The following is a 22,585-nucleotide window of genomic DNA, read 5'->3' as shown; positions in this document are numbered from 1 at the left end:
TCTTCCCTGTATTTCCTGGATTATTAAAAATGAAATATACATTACACCAGCCACTTTGTTTGGTACACCTTGACGGTATCACACAGACCTACTCATCCCCCAAGTCTCAAAGGTGCTCTGGATTGAGATGTGGTGATTGTAGAAGCCTTTTGAGTACAGTGAAGTCACTGTCACGTTCAAGAAACCAGTTTAAGATTATATAAAGTTTGTAATATTTTACATTGTTCTGCTGGAAGCAGCCATCAGAAGATGGGTACACTGTGGTCATAAATTAGGATGACCAACCGTCCACTTTTTTTGCACTTGTTGACTTGTAAAAGCCTATATGACATTTTTTATTTCACCATTCACATAACAGCACAGAGAAGGCATTGTTTAAATATGTTAAAGTTTTCGTTAAGCAAACAGTATTCTTAAAGTTCTTCGTGACTGGGCCAAGTGTCCTCTTTTTTGGAAATCAAAATATGGTCACCCTACATAAATGCATGAACATGGACAGCAACAATAGCCTGTGTGGTTTTTTGGGAGTCTTTACCACCTGCTGGTGCTCATTTGGAAATAAGGGGTCCAAATCTTCCACAACACTGCCACTAGCCTGAACCGTTGATATAAGGCAGGATTGCTTTCATGTTGTATATGCCACACTCTCAGACCAGACAATGTTTTTCTGATCTTTAGTTCAATTTTGGTGTTTAGTTTTGTGTTTTCAGGAGTGGCATCTGGTGAGGTGATCTGCTGCTGTAGTCCATAAGGTTTAACTTGTTATGCAATTCTTAGACGCTCTTCTGCATAGCTCAGTTTTATGGTTTTTTCCCCAAGAGAACTGATGCTCATGAGACGTTTTCTCTTTTTCCTGACCATTCTTTCTGAAATCCTTAGGTTATACAGAAATATTCCAGTGTAGTTTCTAGTCTGTCTGGCACGAACAACCATACCACGTTCAAAAACACTTAAATCCCCATTCTTTTTCATCCTGTTGGTTGGTTTGATCCTCACTAGGTCATCGTGACCATGTCTACATAGCTAAGTGTTGCCATGTAGTTGGTGTATGCATTAAGAGCAACTGAACAGGTGCACCTAACAAACTGTAAAGAGGTTGAAACTCCAGTGGCAATACTTGTTGTATGAAGAACAACTTTATTATTTATGGGTTTCTGTCTGTGACCCCCAACAAAAGCTTCAATCTCTACACTATTGCTCCTCTCCATGTACTTTGAAAGGAGGTGAAGTTGTGCCAGTAAGTGTTTATCACATATGCAATAGTTTGACTGATTTCAAAATCATTTTATGTTGTATGGAAGAGATGCATGCAGCCAAATGATCAAAGGGTTTATTGCGTTCTATGATACAGTACATATGTAACTAAAGTAGTAATAAGTATTGATTATTTGTTAATGAACAAATATGCAAACGTAGTCATAAGATGACCCAAATCCCTACAAGCTATTAAAAAGCCCCAAAATAAACCAATTAGTTGTCAAATGTATTCAAATGCATATACATTACATATTACATACAGTGTTCTGGAATAAAATACCTTGGCTTAAGATCATTTTGATGTGTGGGAGAGATACATGCATACAAATGACAGCTCACTGTATGTATCTAACACAGCTCGAGTTGTCCTGCCTCAGTAAACAGGTCTCTTATCTAATAGTGGACTGTTCTTTCAAAGCTGGTTTTTCTATTAGACTAGTCATGCAGTACTTAAATCCTTTTTGTGCAACCCACTTTCACTTCTTTTCATACACAATACAGTGCTCTCTGATCCTCTCCATCATTCTACCCACTGACATTATATAACATCAAATCAGATCATATCTAAAAAGAATCATACTCAATACCTCTATTTTATGCCTATTTTCTATGACTTCATCAAATAAATTTGTTTTAAACACTACACACATGGTGTTTCTACTGGAAAATGAGCATCTGAATTGCCTTTATTTTCAATTGATTGGGTATTTAAGAAGTTTTATTTATTCACATGGCATTTTATTCAGAAGGATATGCTCTCATGGCTCTTTAACAACAAAAAAAAGACATCTTTTTAAAAGTTATATTTTTGCAGGCATGCATCCTTTGGTTTATCTGTTGATGAAAACGTCCATAGGGCTTTGACAAGATTTCTTCCATCTTTGCTGGAATAAAAGTACAGCAATTACAGTAACACTTTTCAAGCTTTTGCTTTGCTGAATGTGCCAAAGCGGCCCCCATGATTTACTCTAAGCGCAGGGAATATTTCTTTCACTGCTGTATACAAGTCTTCAAAATCCCGGCTTACTGTGATGTCCTAGGGAAAGTGATACACAGAGGAACTAGTGAATAAGAGAACACTTGGAAAAAATGTCAAGGACCTGAGACGTGTGACTTACTGAAAAGTCTAAAGTCTCCAAGGCTGAATCTGGGTTGTCCTGTACAGATTTAAGGATCCCATAGCATCCAGCATTCAGGATGGGGTTCCTACCAATCTGGTTACACACAGTACACAAGAAAAAAACAGCAAAAATTGTTATGTTCTGGATAGGCAAGTGATGAAGAACTTTCCTATTATTGACTTTAAAAAAATATTTCTACCCTTCATATCATCATATCTCCTCAGTGAAGCTATGTACAAAAAATAGTTCATCATGTTTTCGCATTCTGGTGGAGATTTAAATGACAAAATCACTTCTCACATCTGTTCAGTGCCCGTGAAGTTGGTCAATTAACTTAGCGTGGTTCTGCACTTATGAAATTCAATAATTAACTAGTTGAATGCAATTTTTATTTATTTTTTTTGTAAAAATTATAATTAGCTGTTTATGTGGGTTCTGGGAAGGAACCAATAACTTCCTGGAGTCTTTGCTGTTATAACGCTTAATGCCAAGAAAGTAATTCTTGTAATTCCCATAAAACTAGAAACTGTTTTTCCTTACGCTTTAGTTTTTCTACAGATTAGACAAACTACAACACGTCAGACAGTGGTAGGCAGACTGTGCAATCACAGAGCCACATTTTTTCAGTGTTTATGCTCCACTAAACTAACCAGCTGGTAGAGGTAGACATTCATTTATATCTATGGTATGTCCCCAAATGCCAGCTTATTCCTTTATTCCTGGGATGGTTTTGGTCTATTATTATTTTAATTCAAAATTTGCATTATGTAATTCTCCAGAGTCCATCTAAACAATATACAAGGAAAAATACAGCTGAAATAATAGTAGCAGATACAAATTCACCTTCTTAACACCACCACCATCACAGCATTTCAAATAATGAAGTCAGTATAGGTGCAAACACAATTCCAAAATGAAAATGTTAAAAGAAACAAAATAAAACAGAAAGCAAAAAAATGTAATGAAATGTAAAAATGTCATAAACTCATATTTTATTCACAGTAGAAGATAGAAAACAATTCAAATGCTTAAACCAAGACATTTTACTATTTCATGAAGAATATTATGCCATTTTTAATTTAGCAACACGTCTCCAAAGAGGAGTAGCAAAAGGCTAAAACAAAGCTAACTAAAAAGAAACATCTGGAAAAACTGAGTACAGGTCAGGAAAATGATTAAAGGAGTATCTTAGAGCAGCACTGCCTTTAAAAACAGACAGGGTGTCTATCAGGGAAACTGAACTAAGGAACACTTCCAGAATTCTATGCTATGAAAAATGTCGAACACAGGAAGGAGCGCACAAGCAGTCAGTATCCGACTGGCAGAATTTAACTCAATTTAGCATGTTCTCTATAACTTTTTCAGTCAGCTGAGCTGAGCACCTGACAATTCAGCTTGAGCATTTACATTAAGATGAAGTACACTGATCCATTTATTTATCCTATTTTATCCACTGATGCCCCCCATTGCTCGTGAAGCTAGAACCAATCTCTTTTCAGCAGCTTACATTCAGGGATTTGATTGTCTTGTTTACTTTGAGGCCCATGGCGAGGTGGATCGCTCCTTCAGGGGGTATTCGGTTGTTACTGTGGCGAGAAACAAAAGCAGAAAACAAGAGTGTGTGTTGGAGTGTGAGGGAAGCAATCATAAAGTGTTACTTTTTTAAATGGCATTATTCATCCAAGTGAATTTGTAAAGCAAGCTCTGGTTTACTAAAAAAGTTAAGCAAATGGCAGAGGAAACTGGATTATTTGATTTCTTTCTTTAAGAAAAAGGGTAATCACTAGGGATGCACTGATACCGATACTGGTATTGGGGCCGATACTGTAAAATGTGTGTATACTCATACTCGTAAAAGTTAACCGATACCATGAACCAATACTAACTTATTTCATTAATCAGAGGGTGGCTTGTCATTTCTGTTGTAGTTTTTAGATTGGCCACTAGGGGGACATCTGCGCTAAACAGGCACAGGGTTAGGTGAGTGAGACTGGCGGCTCCAGATAAAAAAAGAGAAACTGGAGGCTGCTGTAGCTAGGCTAAACAAAATGTCAGCAGCCAACAGCCAACTTTAACTCAGGTTTTGGAAAAGCGATGAAAAATGTCAAGAGAAAATCCACGGGCAGTTTAAATAACAGAGGCTCTGACTCATTTTATCGCTCTGGATGACCAGCCAATGCCGGTTGTGGAAAATCAGGGAGATAATGGTGCCAAAACTTTCTGAAGAGGTAAAGACAAGCAGTGTGTGCGCGATGTCAGTCCTCGGTTTAACGGCACAGTGGACTGATGAGGAGTTTGTTCGTCAATACTGTATACAATACTTTAGTTATTTTGTTTGTTTGTTTACAATATGGACACTCTGCAACAATTTAAATGTTTATTTTATTCTCAAACCTAATTTGTATTTATTTTATTCCAAACAGAAGTGTTTATTTATTATTCTGAAAGCTCGAGACAGTGCCAATAGTTCAGTGATATTTTGTAAAATTACAATGTGGAGACTCTGCAATAATTTAACAGAAGTGCTTATTTTTCACTTGAAATTTTTTTGTGGTCATTTTTATTAAGATTTTATTTTTTATCGGCAGGGAATATAATAAAATCTGTCTTCCAATTAATTGTATTTGTGTGTGTGGTAGAAGTATCGGTTTTTGTACTCTGTATTGGCAAGTACTCAGATCCAAGTATCGGTATCGTATCGGTTTGAAAAAATTGGTATCGTTGCATCCCTAGTAATCACCATTTAAGATCTATTAGAATCAGTCTGGAAGAGAAGTTTGAACTCGCCAGGAAGTTTATAAACAATGTGAAAGATAAGATTGTGAATTCTAATTTGTGAAAATGATCACTCACTAATCTGATCATTTGATAGTAACACAACAGAGACACATACCTGATATTTAACTCTTCTAAAACATTGTTCTCTTTAAGAGCCTGTCCTAAAGCACTGGCTCCTTCTTTTCCGAAGCCATTAAATGACAAATCCAGTATTCTAAGAAAAACATTTTCCTGAAACACAGAAAAGAATGTATCAATACTTAAAGGGACAACTTGAACAAGTTCTCTAACAAGATTAAATCTCAACAAAAGAAATATCTTACTTTAAAAATGACAGTGCAGTATAGATTCTGAATTAAAAATCCCTGCCAGGGAGTGAATCAATCACACCTGCCAGTGATCAGGGTCCACTTGGCCATGTTGGTCAATAAGATAGGGAAGGGAAAACTACTGTATAGCTTCTCTTGCAGTGAGATGCTTGATGAATTCCTTCCCTGGGGGGCTGCTTCACAAAGCAGGATAAGGGAGTCAGCCAAGATATGAGATGTCGTCTGCAATTAGCAATTACCATATTATTAATCTTAATAGGTTTTGATGTCAGTGTAGCATCATTATGATGTTGTTATAATTCTTTTACCAGCTAAGTATCCCTGGTTTGGGAGTTTCCACTCCACTTAGCCAAAATTTCAGTCATTATCAATTCAGATAAATAGATCGCTTTATGTATAATATATTGTTAAAGGTGGGTGGCCAAAGGCACAGTTCACAAACGTTTTTTTGTACTTTCCTTTTATTGGATTCCCAATTTTTCAGTTCAAGGCCATTTTAAAGAGGGACTTACTTTCACGTTTTTTTTTTTTGTTTTTTTTTACTGGTTTCATTGGTTACAAATGCAGATATAAGGAATATATATAAAGCCTTTCATAGCTTTAGGGAAAGTTGTGCAAAATCTGATGTAACGGGGATGTGGAGTTAGAAAATGGAGGGTTACTAGATTCAAGTATAATTTTTTTGGTTGTGCACATGAAGTTAAATATTTTTACCTGACTGGTAAATTATTTATGCCTAACACCAGATGTGATATTTTTAGCCACTTTCATTTGACATACAGTGGGGCAAAAAAGTATTTAGTCAGCCACCGATTGTGCAAGTTCCCCCACTTAAAATGATGATAGAGATCAATAATTTGCACCAGAGGTACACTTCAACTGTGAGAGACAGAATGTGAAAAAAAAATCCATGAATTCACATGGTAGGATTTGTAAAGAATTTATTCGTAAATCAGGGTGGAAAATAAGTATTTGGTCACCTCAAACAAGGAAAATCCCTGGCTCTCACAGACCTGTAACGTCTTCTGTAAGAAGCTTTTCTGTCCCCCACTCGTTACCTGTATGAATGGCACCTGTTTGACCTCATCATCTGTATAAAAGACACCTGTCCACAGCCTCAACCAGTCAGACTCCAAACTCCGCCATGGCCAAGACCAAAGAGCTTTCGAAGGACACCAGGAAAAGAATTGTAGACCTGCACCAGACTGGGAAGAGTGAATCTACAATAGGCAAGCAGCTTGGTGTGAAAAAATCAACTGTGGGAGCAATCATCAGAAAATGGAAGACATACAAGACCACTGATAATCTCCCTCGATCTGGGGCTCCACGCAAGATCTCATCCCGTGGGGTCAAAATGATCATGAGAACGGTGAGCAAAGATCCCAGAACCACACGGGGGGACCTGGTGAATGACCTGCAGAGAGCTGGGACCAAAGTAACAAAGGTCACCATCAGTAACACACTACAACGGCAGGGAATCAAATCCCGCAGTGCCAGACGTGTTCCGCTGCTGAAGCCAGTGCATGTCCAGGCCCGTCTGAAGTTTGCCAGAGAGCACATGGATGATACAGCAGAGGATTGGGAGAATGTCATGTGGTCAGATGAAACCAAAGTAGAACTTTTGGTATAAACTCAACTCGTCGTGTTTGGAGGAAGAAGAATACTGAGTTGCATCCCAAGAACACCATACCTACTGTGAAGCATGGGGGTGGAAACATCATGCTATGGGGCTGTTTTTCTGCCAAGGGGACAGGACGACTGATCCGTGTTAAGGACAGAATGAATGGGGCCAAGTATCGTGAGATTTTGAGCCAAAACCTCCTTCCATCAGTGAGAACTTTGAAGATGAAACGAGGCTGGGTCTTCCAACATGACAATGATCCAAAACACACCGCCCGGGCAACAAAGGAGTGGCTCCGTAAGAAGCATTTGAAAGTCCTGGAGTGGCCTAGCCAGTCTCCAGACCTCAACCCCATAGAAAATCTGTGGCGGGAGTTGAAAGTCCGTGTTGCTCGGCGACAGCCCCAAAACATCACTGCTCTTGAGAAGATCTGCATGGAGGAATGGGCCAAAATACCAGCTACTGTGTGTGCAAACCTGGTAAAGACCTATAGTAAACGTTTGACCTCTGTTATTGCCAACAAAGGTTATGTTACAAAGTATTGAGTTGTATTTTTGTTATTGACCAAATACTTATTTTCCACCCTGATTTACGAATAAATTCTTTACAAATCCTACCATGTGAATTCATGGATTTTTTTTTTTCACATTCTGTCTCTCACAGTTGAAGTGTACCTCTGGTGCAAATTACTGACCTCTGTCATCATTTTAAGTGGGGGAACTTGCACAATCGGTGGCTGACTAAATACTTTTTTGCCCCACTGTACCGCTATTTTAACTTAGGATAATTTGTTATTTGATGGCTTCAACTAATCAATGTACTTTAGTCTTATTTTTCACTGTACCATTAGATCTTCTTTGTCTTGCATAAGGTCAGAAAGCTAATATAGGGTTTACACATTCATGTCCAAGTGTATTACCCCAAGACCATTGGCCAGCATTGCTGCTCCTTTTTGTCGAATGCAATTCCATGCCAGGTTTAGTGATCTCAGCCCGGTGTTCTCAGACAGAGCATCTCCCAGGTGTTCCCCTTGTGAAAATAGAAAATGAACATACGAATAATTCAGGGCAATCTGATAAAATAAATAGTTGCATTATTGCATTTTTAAAACAATGAAATGGACTCATCCTCATATAAAGGCTTGTTTAGAAAAAGTGAGTCTGTTTATTAATTATTCATGAATAATTATAATGTGTATCTAATATATTAGATACACATAATATAATATAATATAATATAATGTGTAAAAATGGTAACAAGATAGTTTAGACATGTTTATGAATTATTATACATAGTCAGAAAAACTTTTTTTTTTTTAAACTCTGCTCTTCAAAACACTGTATCATCTCCAGTATATTCCCTTAATGCTTTACTGAGTGACGACTATAGAGGTAACTATCCTGGACAAAAATATATACCCCTCATCATGTCACTGACATTTTCCATAAATATAAAAAACTGCATGACACTCTGTGGTTCATAATCACTCAAGATAATGTGCTCAGCTAGAAAAGCCATAATGCCATAGCATGAATGTCAGTGTGTTTGACTGCTACACTTTTGGTACATGCTCGAGTGCGCTTAAAACACATGAAAATGTACTTTGACATATCAGCAGAAGCATTGAGGAAGACAGAATAGATGTCGTCTGCAATGATGAATCATTGCGATAAGATATGGTGGTGTCCCCTTTCCCTCATGTAGATTTATTTTCAATTATCTATATCAGATGCTTACTGCTCTGGTCTGCCATTCTTCCACAAGGTACCTGTCACAAAGCTCATCCGCATGATAATTGAAAGAGGTTTTAATGAAGGCGAAATGTGCTTGACCTTTGAATGCCACAATCTGCTGCCGCATGCTGTCTTATGACTGCTTGGAGATAAGGCTGCACCATTATGGCAAAATCTTTTATGACAGCAGAACCCCTCTCCCACCCCCCTTCTGCTTACATGCTTACATACAGCATAGTCTTAATGTTAAATAAATCTGCACTTTTAACAGTAATAGTCACTTCACAGGCCTTTATTGTACATTAATTATAAATGGAAAAGAGAGCAAAAATAGCATATACGATGACTTCAGCAGCTATTGGCATATTGAAAATCATTCATAGTATCCGACCAATTTATGGGTGGGCTGATACAAAGGCCGATATTACTACTTGCTGATCTACAGATATCAGTATTTATAACGTGTGATTAAAAAAAAATAAGTAGTGGGAGAAACATTCTTTAGCCATGTTATGAGTATTGGCATTACATCGTTTGTCCAACAGAGGGCACTCTAGACAAATAACTATAGATAACAAATGCTAGGAAATCTGTTTATGTTTTGTGTGTCTGAAAGAAAAATGAATACTGGCTAATATGTATATACAATTTTCTGTATTGTTATCTCTTGGCCTTAAAAATCCTATATCAATTTTGTTCTACTCATTTATTTACAAATAAAAAAAGAAAAGTAAACACAGAATAACGTTGATTTTAGGCAATAAAATCCTTAAATAAATTATTTTGCTAGTCTTTAAAAAAACATCTTCAAAAGATGGAAAGAGAAATTTAAATAGTTGTGTGCCTTATATTTTCAATGGTTTTATCTACACTGTAAGTGAAATTACAGGACAATTATATAGGAAATTGTAGTAGTCTACACTAATATTTTGGACTGTGCTCTCCAGTTTGCCCAGTTAACCCTTTAATCCTATCTGGCTAACCAAAATTAAAACTAGCAGCTACACCTTAGGCCAACATTAGTAATGGATCTTGTCTGTGCCTTCTAATCTCTGCTGCTGGTTTCTCGTGGAAATCAGGAAATCAGAGGGCAGATATTTTTAAAGGCCCAAATTAAGATGAAAAGCAAAGAAAAAGGATTTACATCCTATTCCCCACACTGCCTTAATGTCTTTTGCGATTTATTGATGCAACATATAATTTCTGGGTCCTGAAGTTCAGTTATCTGGTGCTGTTAATGGAAAATATGTGAAAAACTGTATCTCTTGCACAAATCTTTAATATCATCTTAATAAAAACTGGAGTCATGGGTACTGTTTCAATCTTTGAAAGGCTACAGCCTTATAGAAACTATGAGACCTTTACAAAACTAATTACTTTGCTACCTGCACTCTCCCCCAGAGCATTGTAGCTGAGGTCGAGGTGCTGTAGTTTGGTGTTGGTGATCAGCGCTGGGCAGAGGTGTTCAGTGGACCGGTCTGTGAAATGGTTTCCTGACAGAATGAGGCTCACCAGGGTGCTGTTCTCTTTAAGCATACCAGCTATGGCTTTGGCTCCATAAACCTCAAGATTGTTATTGGACAGGTCCACCTCTGGGATTGACACACAAATTGAAACATCATGCAAGGTGAAAAGAGACCAATAAAAAGTGGCAAGTAAACTAAACACAAGAAGGTTCCAAAAAGACCAAATAGCATTCTCAAAATGTTTTTGAGCATTTGGTAATTGTCATTATTGCAGTACAGTATTTCACAAAAAAAGATGAATCATTTCCTCTGCTTTATTTTTTCTGAATTTCACATATTTCTCACATACTGTCTCTATTTTTGGAGTAAATTTCCTTTGGGAGGAGGTAGAGGAAAATTCAGTTTAAATGCGAAAGGTTTAGCTGGGGAGTGCATTTAATAAAGCTTTTGAATCTGAAAAATAAATCACTGTTTTTAGATACTGTCACTACTACAGCAATGTGTCTGAAATGACCTTCCTAGCTATTGCATGCTATTTAAGTTAATAAAATAATTTTTAAATTAAAAATTAATTAAGTTGGATTTTGTGATGGCTTATCACCATCTGAAAATGCATTTGGAAAGACAAATACTACTTAAAGTTATTTACACAAAAGTAACTGACAAATAATGCATTCAGTATATAGTGACAATGTGCATTTCAACTGCAGGAAATCAACTGGACCAGCAATTGGGTTCAAGATAACAGGCATTCCTATCCTCCCCGAGACTGAATTATAACTACTTCTCCTGATCCCTAATATTTTATCTAGCACCAGCACCAGCTGCAACATGCTTTGGCTTTTACTGAAACGGACTGGATAGACTGCTGTAATGATGAATCCCAATAAGCTAGTTTTCTTCAAGCACCACCCTTAGGTCAACATTTGTGTCTCTCAGTAAAACATTTTGTAAGTGTGCACATTTACAGACATTCACGCTGACCTCCACCGTTATCTTGTATTCAGTGATCCCTTCACTTTCTATAAGTCATCAGGTCAAATGTTCTGTTTAAACCAGTTTTATACTTACAACAATTCTGTCAGCCTCAACAGAAACAGATTATCTTTATTGTTCACATAAACATGATAGAGAGGTCAATGGAGCTTGATAGCCTGCTGATTATAACAGCATGGTATCACTGTGTTTTTCAGTAAACATGACTCATTTACTTTTCATATCCTTCTAAAGATTACTTGGGCTGTAAAATTAGGTTTATGACAAAAGTTCAACAGTATAAAACCCCCAAAGTGCCTGAAGGTGATTTTTTTTGTTTTTTGTTTTAATCTTGTGAACACATGACTATTAAACTGTAGGAACAGTTCATTACCACGTGCATACAGATATTCAGATATATCTCAAGCAACTTGAGATGCATGCAACTAGCATAGACCAGAGAGAACTTCACTAATCAAATTTTAGCTTCTTAGGGTCTTACAATGACATTCTTACTGCTAGACACAGGATCCATATAAACTGTGAGCCATACACTCTTGTATGAGCAGAAATTATTTGAATCAATTCAGATCAATTTAATTGAATTTGACTTGTATTGCGCCAAATCACAACAACAGTAGCCTCAAGGCACTTTGTACTGTAGGGTGAAAAAAAACCCCATAATAATACATAGAAAACAGAGAAAACCCAAACAATCATATCAGATGATAAGTGCTTTGGTGACAGTGAGAAGGACAAACTCCCTTTTAACAGGAAGAAACCTCTGGCAGAACCAGGCTCAGGGAGGGGAGGCCATCTGCTGTTAGGGTTAGTTTTAAGCCTAATCTTAAAAGTAGAGAGAGTGTCTGTCTCCCGAGTCCAAACTGGTAGCTGGTTCCAAAGTGAGAGGCCTGGAAGCTGAAGGCTCTGCCTCCCATTCTGCATTTACATACCCTAGGAATTACAAGCAATATTTTAGATAAACTGAAGGATTTTCAGAGAGTTACAAATTACAGTAGTCCAGCCTAGAAGTAATAAATGCTTGAACTAGTATTTCAGCATCTGTCTGAGACAAGCAGTCCTACATGTTTTTTTCAGTATGTGTACTGAAGGACAAATCCTGGACAAAAACAACCCCAAGATTCCTCACAGTGTTACTGGAGGCCAGGGTAATGCCATCCAGAGTAAGCATCTGTTTAGATACAATATTTCTAAGATTTTGAGGCTGGCTTAATGGATACAAAAAGTTGGGTATCATCTGCATAGTAGTGAAAATGTATGGTATACCTTCTAATAACACTGGCTAAGGGAAGCATGTGTAACGTAAACAGAATTGGTCCTAACAAGGAACCCTGTGCAACTCCATAATTAACCTTAGCGTGTGAATAGGACTCTCCATTTGCATGATCAAATAGGAGTATATTAGATAGATATGATTCAGCACAGTACCTGTAATACAATATATAATAAAAATGAAATATTATGGTCAGCAGTATTGAATGCTGTACTGAGATCTAGCAGGACAAGCACAGAGATGAGTCCATTGTCAGAGGCCATAAGAAGATAATTTGTAACATTCACTAAAGCTGTTTCTGTGCTGTGATGAGCTCTGAAACCTGACTAAAACTCTTTAAATTAACCATTCCTCAACCGATGATCAGTTAGCTTTTTTACAACTACTCTTTCATGAATTTCTGAGATAATAAGAATGTTGGAGGTTGGCCTATAATTAGCTAAGACAGCTGGGTCAAGTGATGTCTTTTTAAATAGTGGTTTAACTACTGCCATCTAAAAGGCCCGTGATATGTAGCTTAATAGAGACATATTTAGGATTGAAGCCTTAAAGGTTAATGGTAGGACTTCTTTGAACACTCTTGTAGGAATGGGATCTAAAAAAAACACATTGATGATTTGGAGGAAGTACTGAAGCCAACTCAGATGTTCTTATTTTTTCAATGAGTGATGAAGATGTTCTAGCTTTGTGGATTTTTTATTTTTATTTTTTTTTATAGAGCAACAAACTATTTTCTAAATGATGATCTTCTAAATTGGTGAGACAATTTCCACTCCAGCTTACAGGTTATCTCTTTTATGGTGTATTTTTGAAAGTTATACCAGAGAATTAAATACTTGTGATTTGATGCTTTTTCATTTTCTACTGTATCTGGAATCATATACAGTGAAGATGTAAATTTATTAATGAGATAATCAACCTTTGTGGGGGTAAAGTTCAGGTAGCTGGTCTGTAGTATGTTGACACATAGCATTGAAGAAGATAACAATGGAGGAATTATATTGGTAAACTAGTTACTGCACTTTCAGTAAGATATCTACTGTGATGAAATGTATTCCCCACTGCGGTGTGATCCATTATTGTAAATTTAAATGTTGTTAGGAACTGATCAGACAAAATGTGGAAATTATCAGACAAATATATAATATGTTATGTAAAAAATACATAAAAACAACATGACATTCCTGAGTTAAAACTTGATTAGCTGTGTTGTCTCTAATATGTGACTGTGTGCATCTGAAGTTGTTTGCACAAGTTCTTATTATAAATTGCAACAAAGTAACATGTTCCTACAGGAAATTGAAATTTCTTGCACAGTATAATGATTTGTTCTTACAATTATCTTGTGTATAGGATAAATTTCACCTTATGGGACTTTAAGGCTTCGGTATAATGATATGTAGAGGAACCATATATAGGTGTTCTTCTCCTTAGAGTTTTCTCATGTTCCAAACTGCACATACAACTAGTGCAATATGAGAAAGAACAGATATAAAAGGGAAACTTGAGATGGTAAGTGTTTTATATTTATTGGCGGAAAATGTTGAATATGTTGATGTTGGGGTCCCACCTTTGCCATTAAGAAGTATAAAGAAAAAAAGAACACAACGTGTTGAGTCCACAGTAAATCACAGTAAAACCACCTGTAATGTAGCAATTTCCTTTTAACATCTCAGCTATAGCAGCTCCACCCATGCCTTCCATCCAATTATCTCGCAGGTTCAGCCGCAGTATTGAAGTGTTGGTTACCAGGGGAACCGCCAGTGCTTTGGTGCCCTGAAAATACACAACCATACCCCCCAACCCATCCTCAAAGTGAATTTCTTCTGTTTGTTCACAGCAGTATACATTCTTATCTGCATTCCTGTTAAAAGATGTACTCACACAGGTGGGCAGAGAGAGAGAGAGAGGGGAATATTAAACCTGTACAAGACAAATGAAGCAGAAGGGAGCGATGTGGAGGCGTAGGTCAGAAATGAAACTCACAGCACATGAAAATTATTGTTTCTAGCATGGCTAATGAGAAAGTTGAGTGCATGAAGCCTTAACTGAGTCGACTTGATGATAAATAGGACAGAATCTGCCTCATTGGGGTATAGCACGTTTAAATGCAAGCAAAGTAAATTTCTGTAAGATTTAAAAAGCGTATCAATTTCCAAGACATAAAACAGATAACCTTTGGAAGTCACACTTTGTTATTTTACCCTTTGTGTTTGACAGATAAAGACATATTTAAAATCCAATTTAATCTGTCTGAATGACGTTCCTGGTGCTGCAACCTACGGAATGAGCTGGTTAAGGAACAAATTTATTTTTTATAACTTTCATTTACACCATTATAGAGCAGTGCAAGCCTGTAAAAATGTCAAACAGTGCAGCAGCTGAAAGCCCCTGCCTGACCAGTTTCAGTTTTGGAAAGAATGTACTCTTACCTCAGTCGGATATATAAAACCAAAGAGGTATTTTACACTGATTACTATTAAAAAAAAAAAGACAGTAATTATTATCGATTACTAGGGATAGATAGCGGTCATAACTGACAAAAATACAATTTTAAATTTTGTTTTGTTTAATGTTTTGTGCTTCTTCTTTTTTTAAATGAGTATATTGTAAGGATAATAAAGAAACCTTAATGATGTGTAGTCAGTGTTGGGAAGGTTACTTTTAAAATATATTCCATTACAGAATACATGCCCCAAAATGTATTCTGTAACATATTCCGTTATGTTACTGGATGAGAGTAACGTATTCTGAATACTTTGGATTACTTAATATGTTATCATGCTTTTTACAACTACATGAATGTACTATTGCTGTGATTTATTACTGTTACTAAAGGTTCGCGGCTCCGAACAGTAGTAAAGGGACCTCTGGCTAATACGGTGCGTTCTGTGTCGGGCTCCTAGCTGAAAACTAGCTTTACTTTGTTGTCTGGGTCAACTCTGCTTGCGAGAGACAGAGAGAGGCGTTGAAAGGCTGCTCCAACGGAACTTATTGTTTCAGCGGAAAACATGAACACGGTGTACAGTCGAGTCTTAATAGCTTACTTACAACTGGGCTCGTCAGGCACTCTTCTTGGCTGCAGTGGTTATTATTATATTTACATGCTTCCAGCTCCCGTTTTTGCTCGATGACAGCTCGTACTTTTCCTTTTTCTCCATCCCTCGCTCACAGACACATAACGGGTATGACAGTCCATTCTCCCTGCAGCACGGACTACACTGCCCATGATACTACATTCTTTAGAGCTATACCGGTAGCATTCTGCCTATTAGCTTAGCACAACAACAACAAAAAGGCCTCTCTCACCCAGGAAACACGCAGAGAGAGAGCGTCACCCTGTAACCATGGCAACCGTAACGCTGCCGCCTGGAACAACAACAGAATGTAGCTGTGAAACAAAACCCAAACAGTCCTGACCCGCCACAATATGAAACAGGAAAGTACCGCCGTGTAATCCATTTATTTCAACAAAGTAACTGTATTCTAAATACCACCTTTTAAAACGGTAACTGTAACGGAATACAGTTACTCATATTTTGTATTTTAAATACGTAACAGCGGTACTTGTATTCCGTTACTCCCCAACACTGTGTGTATATGTATGGAAATGTTAATGTTTAATACTAAATGTAGTGCAAATCTGTTTATTTCAGGTTGTGACACCATAATAATCTTGTCTCTAATGTGCAGGACCATGTAATTAAATAGGTTTTCTCTATCAGCATAGATCAATAGAATGAAAATAGAAGAACAGAAGCTTGTTTTCTTAAGAGGTGAAATACTGGAGTAAGTATTGGTGAGGTCTATATAACAGACTACAGCATTAAAGCTATGTATGCACAAAATGAAAACAACTGACAGGTAAGTCATAACATTGATTATCTTGTTACAAACGGAACTGCCAAATGTTGTCAACAACAAGTACTGTAGACGGGATGCGGGAAAAGCGTAATGGGGCTTTAGGATAAAATGTGACAATTAACAGTACCGCTTACTGCATAAATCAAATGTATGGAGATCATGTAGGAAAAACAATAGTTTTGAGTAGATTTGGTACATGTTTTAAGGTAAAAATCCTGATAGCATATTTTATTATCTCATCTAAAAATCCATTACTGCAACTTTAATGGTCATTACCACTAGCTAAGACAAGAAAAACATCCCAGTGAAATGCAAATCGTGCTTGTTTGATAAGTATCTGTTAGCTGCAAAGAACTTTACCACAAATTTGACCAAGGACGCTTGCAAACTTTGCACATTAGGTTTACAAAATAGTGGAGAGAAGAAAAATCAACAATACCTAGCTTTAAGGCTGGCTATGGCTCTTGCTCTTCAAATTAATAAGCTCGTTGCTTGTATTTGTTAAATGAGATGTTACCAACATCTAAATCATCTACATCACCTTGTTCAAAAGATCTAAGCTGCAGTCAGTGCATGGAAATGAAAATGATCTGAACAATGCAATGGTGTTTATTTGTTTGTGTTTTTCTCACCAAGAAGCAATAGCTTACTTTATTAATAAAACTTACAAGGTAGCATCACTGCTACTGCTACCACAGTGAACTTTTCGGTTGGTTTAAAGTATTTTGTTGGGAGGAGGATCAGCACAATAGGAGACAGATGATTAAGTGTTGGGGATGATCCATTTATGTTCCGTGTCCTTGGAAAAGAACTGAAATCTTTGAATCTCGAATGCGCTGGACTTGGACACAGAACTGACTACTAGTGATCTCATGATCATCTATCCTGAAGGAGCCATGTGACTTTGAATTAGCATATCATTCACAGAGTAAAAGCCTGGATTAATCTAAAGTACTGTTACAAGATAATCATTTTGAACATGCCTAGCTGGTACTCACACGCATGTTTTCACACGCATGTGAGGACCTTTGCACAGTTGGTTCATTTCAAATATCCTCCATCAAGTGAAACTGATCTGATGAGTGAGCCAGGGAGAGAAAAGGGAGATATTCTTCCATTCTACACAAAAAGAGAAGGGTTGTGGGGGTTGGCCTGAACCTTCTGTATCAGTTTTTAATACAGCATGACCGCGGTTTTATAATGGTGTCATCATTTTCTTTGGTACCTAACCCTCAATATCTTGAAAACCATCTCTTTAAAGTCTGTTTAAAGCCAGAAAGAAATATGTTGAATGATGTGTTGACTTTTTAACACCAGATAAAAATGTTTTCAGTGACCCTGATAAGGTTAAAAACTGAGAAAAAAATTAGCTGTATTGTCTGCTTTGAAATGTTCCAAGCATATCTGCTGAGGGTGTAGATTGACAGGTCTAATAAATGAAATGCACTAAGGGAGAAATCATAAAGTGCTGCAATGACTATTTTAAACACAGTGTGGCTGTTTCTCTCGTGTGGTCAGTTTGGAACAAAATTCTAAAACTACTTGAATTTATTAAATTAAATTTTAAATTTCTAACTTCTAACTACTTAGATTACTCAATTATTGAAATACCCCCCCCCCCCCCTTTTTTTTTTTTATAAGGTTTGGTTTCAGTCCCCAGTTTAATTTGTGGTTTCTTAGCTGGGGTAATAACACTCCACAGCTGTTGTGAGAACCACTGATATTAATATAGTTTGATTACTGTAAATCCCAAATTGCACAGAATATAATGAATACAAAGCTGATGGAAAGCAGTTAAAATTTTTATCTTCAGTATAATATTTCTTTTATGTAGACTTAAATACCTCAAAATTGCAATATCTCATTTTACTGTTTGGGTAGAACTAAATTGCAACACGAAGTAGGGCAGAATGATGTTAGGTCAGAGGACATCTTTGTATTCCTGGCCACCTGGCAAATGTAAATTCAGCTTTTTCCTCTCTTGGTACTGCTTTTTGGTTTGAGGGAAATGCTGGGCCTCGGTAGTGTCTAGTGGCCAGTTGACTACTTTCTATCACTGAAAATAACAGTCAGCTGCAGCCAAACTACCAGTTTAGTTTTATGCTAACACTTTTTTCTGGCTCTTTCCTGATTTATTTTCCCTCTCTCTGTTTTTTTTTTGGCATATTTGTAGATACAAAATGCAGTTTTTATGTGATGATTATCCAGAACTACCTGGCCCCAAGTGAGAAAGTAATTGCCCACATTTATAACTCATGAATAAACTGTGAATAAACAGATTTTTTTGAAAAGCTAAGTCTAATTTCTTTAGCCATACCTTTGCCTAATTACTGCTACACCTGTCAAATCAATAAATCGCTTAAATAGAAAAAACAACAAATCATGCAGTGACTTAAAGAAAGTCAAGAACAGCTGGGAAACAAAATCGTTGACATTTATTTGTCCAAAAAGAATTACAAAGCCTTAGAGTGAAAGTCATTACAGAGTGCTGTCTTTATGTTGCAGGTAAGGAGGTGGCATACGATCTGACGGGGCAGACATACTACATGACAGCGTGTAAAACAATCCGGGTGGTCCCTGCCTCTTATTTCCTGCAGCATATGCAAAATAGCACGCTGGTTATGATGCATCACATAAAAACTGCATTTTGTATCTTAAGTATTCAACTGGCCACTAGACACTACCGAGGCCCAGCATTTCCCTCAAACTAAAAAGCAGTTACCAAGAGAGGAAAAAGCTGAATTTACATTTGCCAGGTGGCCAGGAATACAAAGATGTCCTCTGACCTAACATCATTCTGCCCTACTTCGTGTTGCAATTTAGTTCTACCCAAACAGTAAAATGAGATATTGCAATTTTGAGGTATTTAAAAGAAATAGTATACTTTCTTTCATTATTATTATGGGGTGGCTGTAGCTCAGGTGGCAGAGCAGGTCAGCCACTAATCAGAAGGTCGGTGGTTCGATCCCAGGCTGTCTCCTGGCTCCAAATATCCTTGGGCAAGATACTAACCCCATGTTTGCCTGCTGGTGGTGGTCAGAGGGCCCGGTGGCGCTAGTGTCCGGCAGCCTCGCCTCTGTCAGTGCGCCCCAGGGCAGCTGTGGCTACAATGTAGCGTGCCATTGCCAGTGTGTGAATGGGTGAATGACTGAATGTAGTGTGAAGCGCTATACAAATGCAGGCCATTTACCATTATCAACAAATGGAGGAAACTCATTCCATTACATTTAAGTTCACGTGTCTGTCTTGCTGTCGGTGTGTGTGTTACTTCCTGTCTTATTTTGATAGTCTCCTGTGCTGTGTATGCAATGTTCAGTTTTCCTTCTCTTGTTTTGTTAGCTAGATTCTGTTCAGCTGTGTTCCCTGGTGTTTCCAGTAATCCTAATTACCTGACATAGATGCGCTTATTAATAACATGTATTAATGTTTTCGTTGGTAATATTATTATTATTATCATTATTGCATTATTATTAATTATAATACTAACAATAAACATATTTCTTAAAACAATAATAAAATAGGAACATTTAGGGAGAAAAAGAGCTACAGAATAAAGAAATTAATCATCTTCCCCTGCACTATTGACAATCTTTTCTTTTGTCACCAGAAACTCAAACTCCCAAGCCTTCCATGAAAGTATCAGCCTTTTTGTCTTTCTAATAATTGTAATAATTTTGCCTTATTTTTTTACTATACCTGAGGCCCCAGGCCGCGATGCATCATAACCAGCGTGCTATTTTGCATATGCTGCAGGAAATAAGAGGCAGGGACCACCCGGAACGTTTTACATGCTGTCATGTAGCATGTCTGCCCCGTCAGATCGTATGCTGCCTCCTTACCTGCAACATAAAGACAGCACTCTGTCTCAGTCGCTCACGCTCCATACCTTTTGTGTAAAAAGGAGTGATATTGCACATTTTCCCATTGAAGGACCTTTTGAGTGGGACATTGAAATATCTCTTGTTGTTGATTTTGCCCTGTCAGGAAAGCTCATTCATACCAGATGGTTTTCATTTCTGGTGAAAAGGAAGCCTGACACAAAGACTGAGATGAAATCATTAACATGCAGAATAGGACTCCACATATGTGGGTGGGTGCATGTAGGAGTGTCTTTTTTTTAAAAGTCATTTGGTGTTTGAGAAAATGGAAAGGCAGATAGGAAAAAAACAGATGGGTGACAAGAGGGCTTTGCCTTATCTTACATGGTGTGAACAAGAGCAAATTAAGACTTGCTATCAAAACATGATAAAATATTGTAACTATCCAACCCAATTGATCTCCTTTCAGTTGCCAAAATTAAATTATACCTTCAAGCTCCAAATCTGTATCATAGTCCTCATCAGAGCTCAAGCACTCCTGTACTTCAGGCTCCTTTTCTTCGTCTTCCTCGTGTCTTGTGCCTAGCACGTTCCTGTCAGGGCTTGAGTGTTGGTCTTTTGGCCCACGCATATCAACCTCTGTCTGGCTCATTCTTGGCTAGATGGAAAATGAGAAAGCAAGACATCGTGACTCGTCAAACCTGTCTGTTGTATGCAGCCTGTGTGAGCAGAGTTGATTGATTTTACTGCCAGGAGAATAAAACCAATACCTACAGTGTTTAGTTCATCAGTGTGGGCTTGTGTCTTTAAGATTGTATCCTTCTGTTTTTATAATCTTTGCAAGTACTTCCCTATCCTCCCACTCCATTCTTCCCACCTCTCTTTAACCTCTTGAACCACAAGCTATTTTTGCTCTCTTTCACTCCTTTTATTTCTAAGCTTATGGCACATTCACATATGTCTCAGTCAGTGATGCTTTATATTGTTATTTCCAGAATACATAAGTAGAATTAGTTAGCATAGCAGAACAGGTCCTGCACATGTTCAGGCACAGCTCTGATAGTGAATTTCTCATACAGTGGGACCCAAAAGTGTAATTAAAACACAAGGACATGACTTTGAGGCCCTCCTTTTAAATACATTCATGTGAGTACACAGGTCAAAAGAGCAGTCTATAAAAGGAAGCAGCAGGTCTTTAGTCTGTACGTTTGAGGCTGTGTTTCCTTGCCCAGGGCAAGGAAAGTGCTTAGACGTGCCTAGAGATTTGGTTAAGATCTCAATTTCTAAAACCTATTATGCCCTTTTATGCTCTTACAGGTCTATAACATGCTTTCAGTTCTCACCCAAAGTCCCTCTCCTATATCTCATTTAATCTCGAGCTTTTTGAAATTCTGCCTTTGAACAGTCTTAAGAATCTAATCTTACCTACCTGGTCGTTCACACTTCCCTTGCTCAAGAGTTTGCAAACTTGGCTGCATAGTCGGTTTCCTACCTCCCCCAGCTGCAGCTTCCCACTTTCTGTTTCTGCGTCATCGTCTTCCAGCACAGACGGCAGCAGCACCTGCTTGGCCAACTTCTTCCCATGAAGCATGACACTGATAATAGCTGTAATATTGATACTAAGACAACTATTTTGCTACCTTTATGCAGAAATTCATTAGTAATTTCTTTCTTTTTCCCTTCTGTCCTTTTTTTGCGCTTTTAGATCCAAACGGCAAGTAAAATATTTGCGTTATGAGCTCAATCACTGCACTGAATTTCAGCAGGATTTGGTGCACTATGTCTTCTCGCAACCGAGCTTACTTAAAGGTCTTGGCAAACTCTGCTGTGGTAAAAGGCTAGGGCTTCACTACCTGACTGTAAGTCACCAATCAGAGTTCTTTAGTCATGTTTGGATGGCTTGATTTGTTGACAGGTTGTCATGGCACTCTCAGTACTCTGAGTGCCGACTCTTTCAACCATGACAACCAACATTTACAGGAGGAAGAAAAGGAGGAGGGGGAAGTAAATGGATTGTTTGCTTCATAAACTGTGCACCTCACCCCCGAACTAAAATGCCTCAACCTTAAACACTTTCTACTGGCTGAATAAACCTTTCCACTCTGGTTTCTTTCTTATATAAACAAGAAAAACAAACCAAGCAAATGTGTTTACATATTCTGTAAATGTTTCTCTTTATTTGTAAGTAAATGCAAAGTCCTTGCAGCTGATGCATTAAATGGAATACCCTCAATTAAGTACACAACAAAGGTCATTATAGCAGAGGCTGATTGGATCAGAGTTGTTCATAGCAGCAGCGATATGCAAACACCGAAAAATAAGAACCTCT

The 22,585-nt window shown here is 37.6% G+C and overlaps 1 protein-coding gene across 1 annotated transcript; it reads right to left on the bottom strand.

The window, feature by feature from the left end:
- Positions 1–91: 91 nt before the first annotated feature.
- lrrc74b (leucine rich repeat containing 74B) lies at positions 92–22,577 on the bottom strand. The gene is made up of 10 exons (XM_085181040.1): positions 21,749–22,577; positions 20,746–20,914; positions 20,135–20,277; positions 14,218–14,350; positions 10,225–10,431; positions 8,026–8,135; positions 5,272–5,387; positions 3,886–3,964; positions 2,376–2,471; positions 92–2,293 (listed from the first exon to the last, which is right to left on the bottom strand). Exons 1-10 carry the CDS (start codon positions 21,845–21,847, stop codon positions 2,177–2,179), a joined length of 1,269 nt encoding a protein of 422 aa, XP_085037166.1. The 5' UTR covers positions 21,848–22,577; the 3' UTR covers positions 92–2,176.
- Positions 22,578–22,585: the final 8 nt, after the last annotated feature.

This window comes from Neolamprologus multifasciatus, chromosome 12, assembly GCF_963576455.1.
Source record: "Neolamprologus multifasciatus chromosome 12, fNeoMul1.2, whole genome shotgun sequence".
Lineage (NCBI taxonomy): Eukaryota > Metazoa > Chordata > Actinopteri > Cichliformes > Cichlidae > Neolamprologus > Neolamprologus multifasciatus.
The sequence above is the reverse complement of the archived record's forward strand: the minus strand, read 5'-3'. Positions and strand labels throughout refer to the sequence as shown.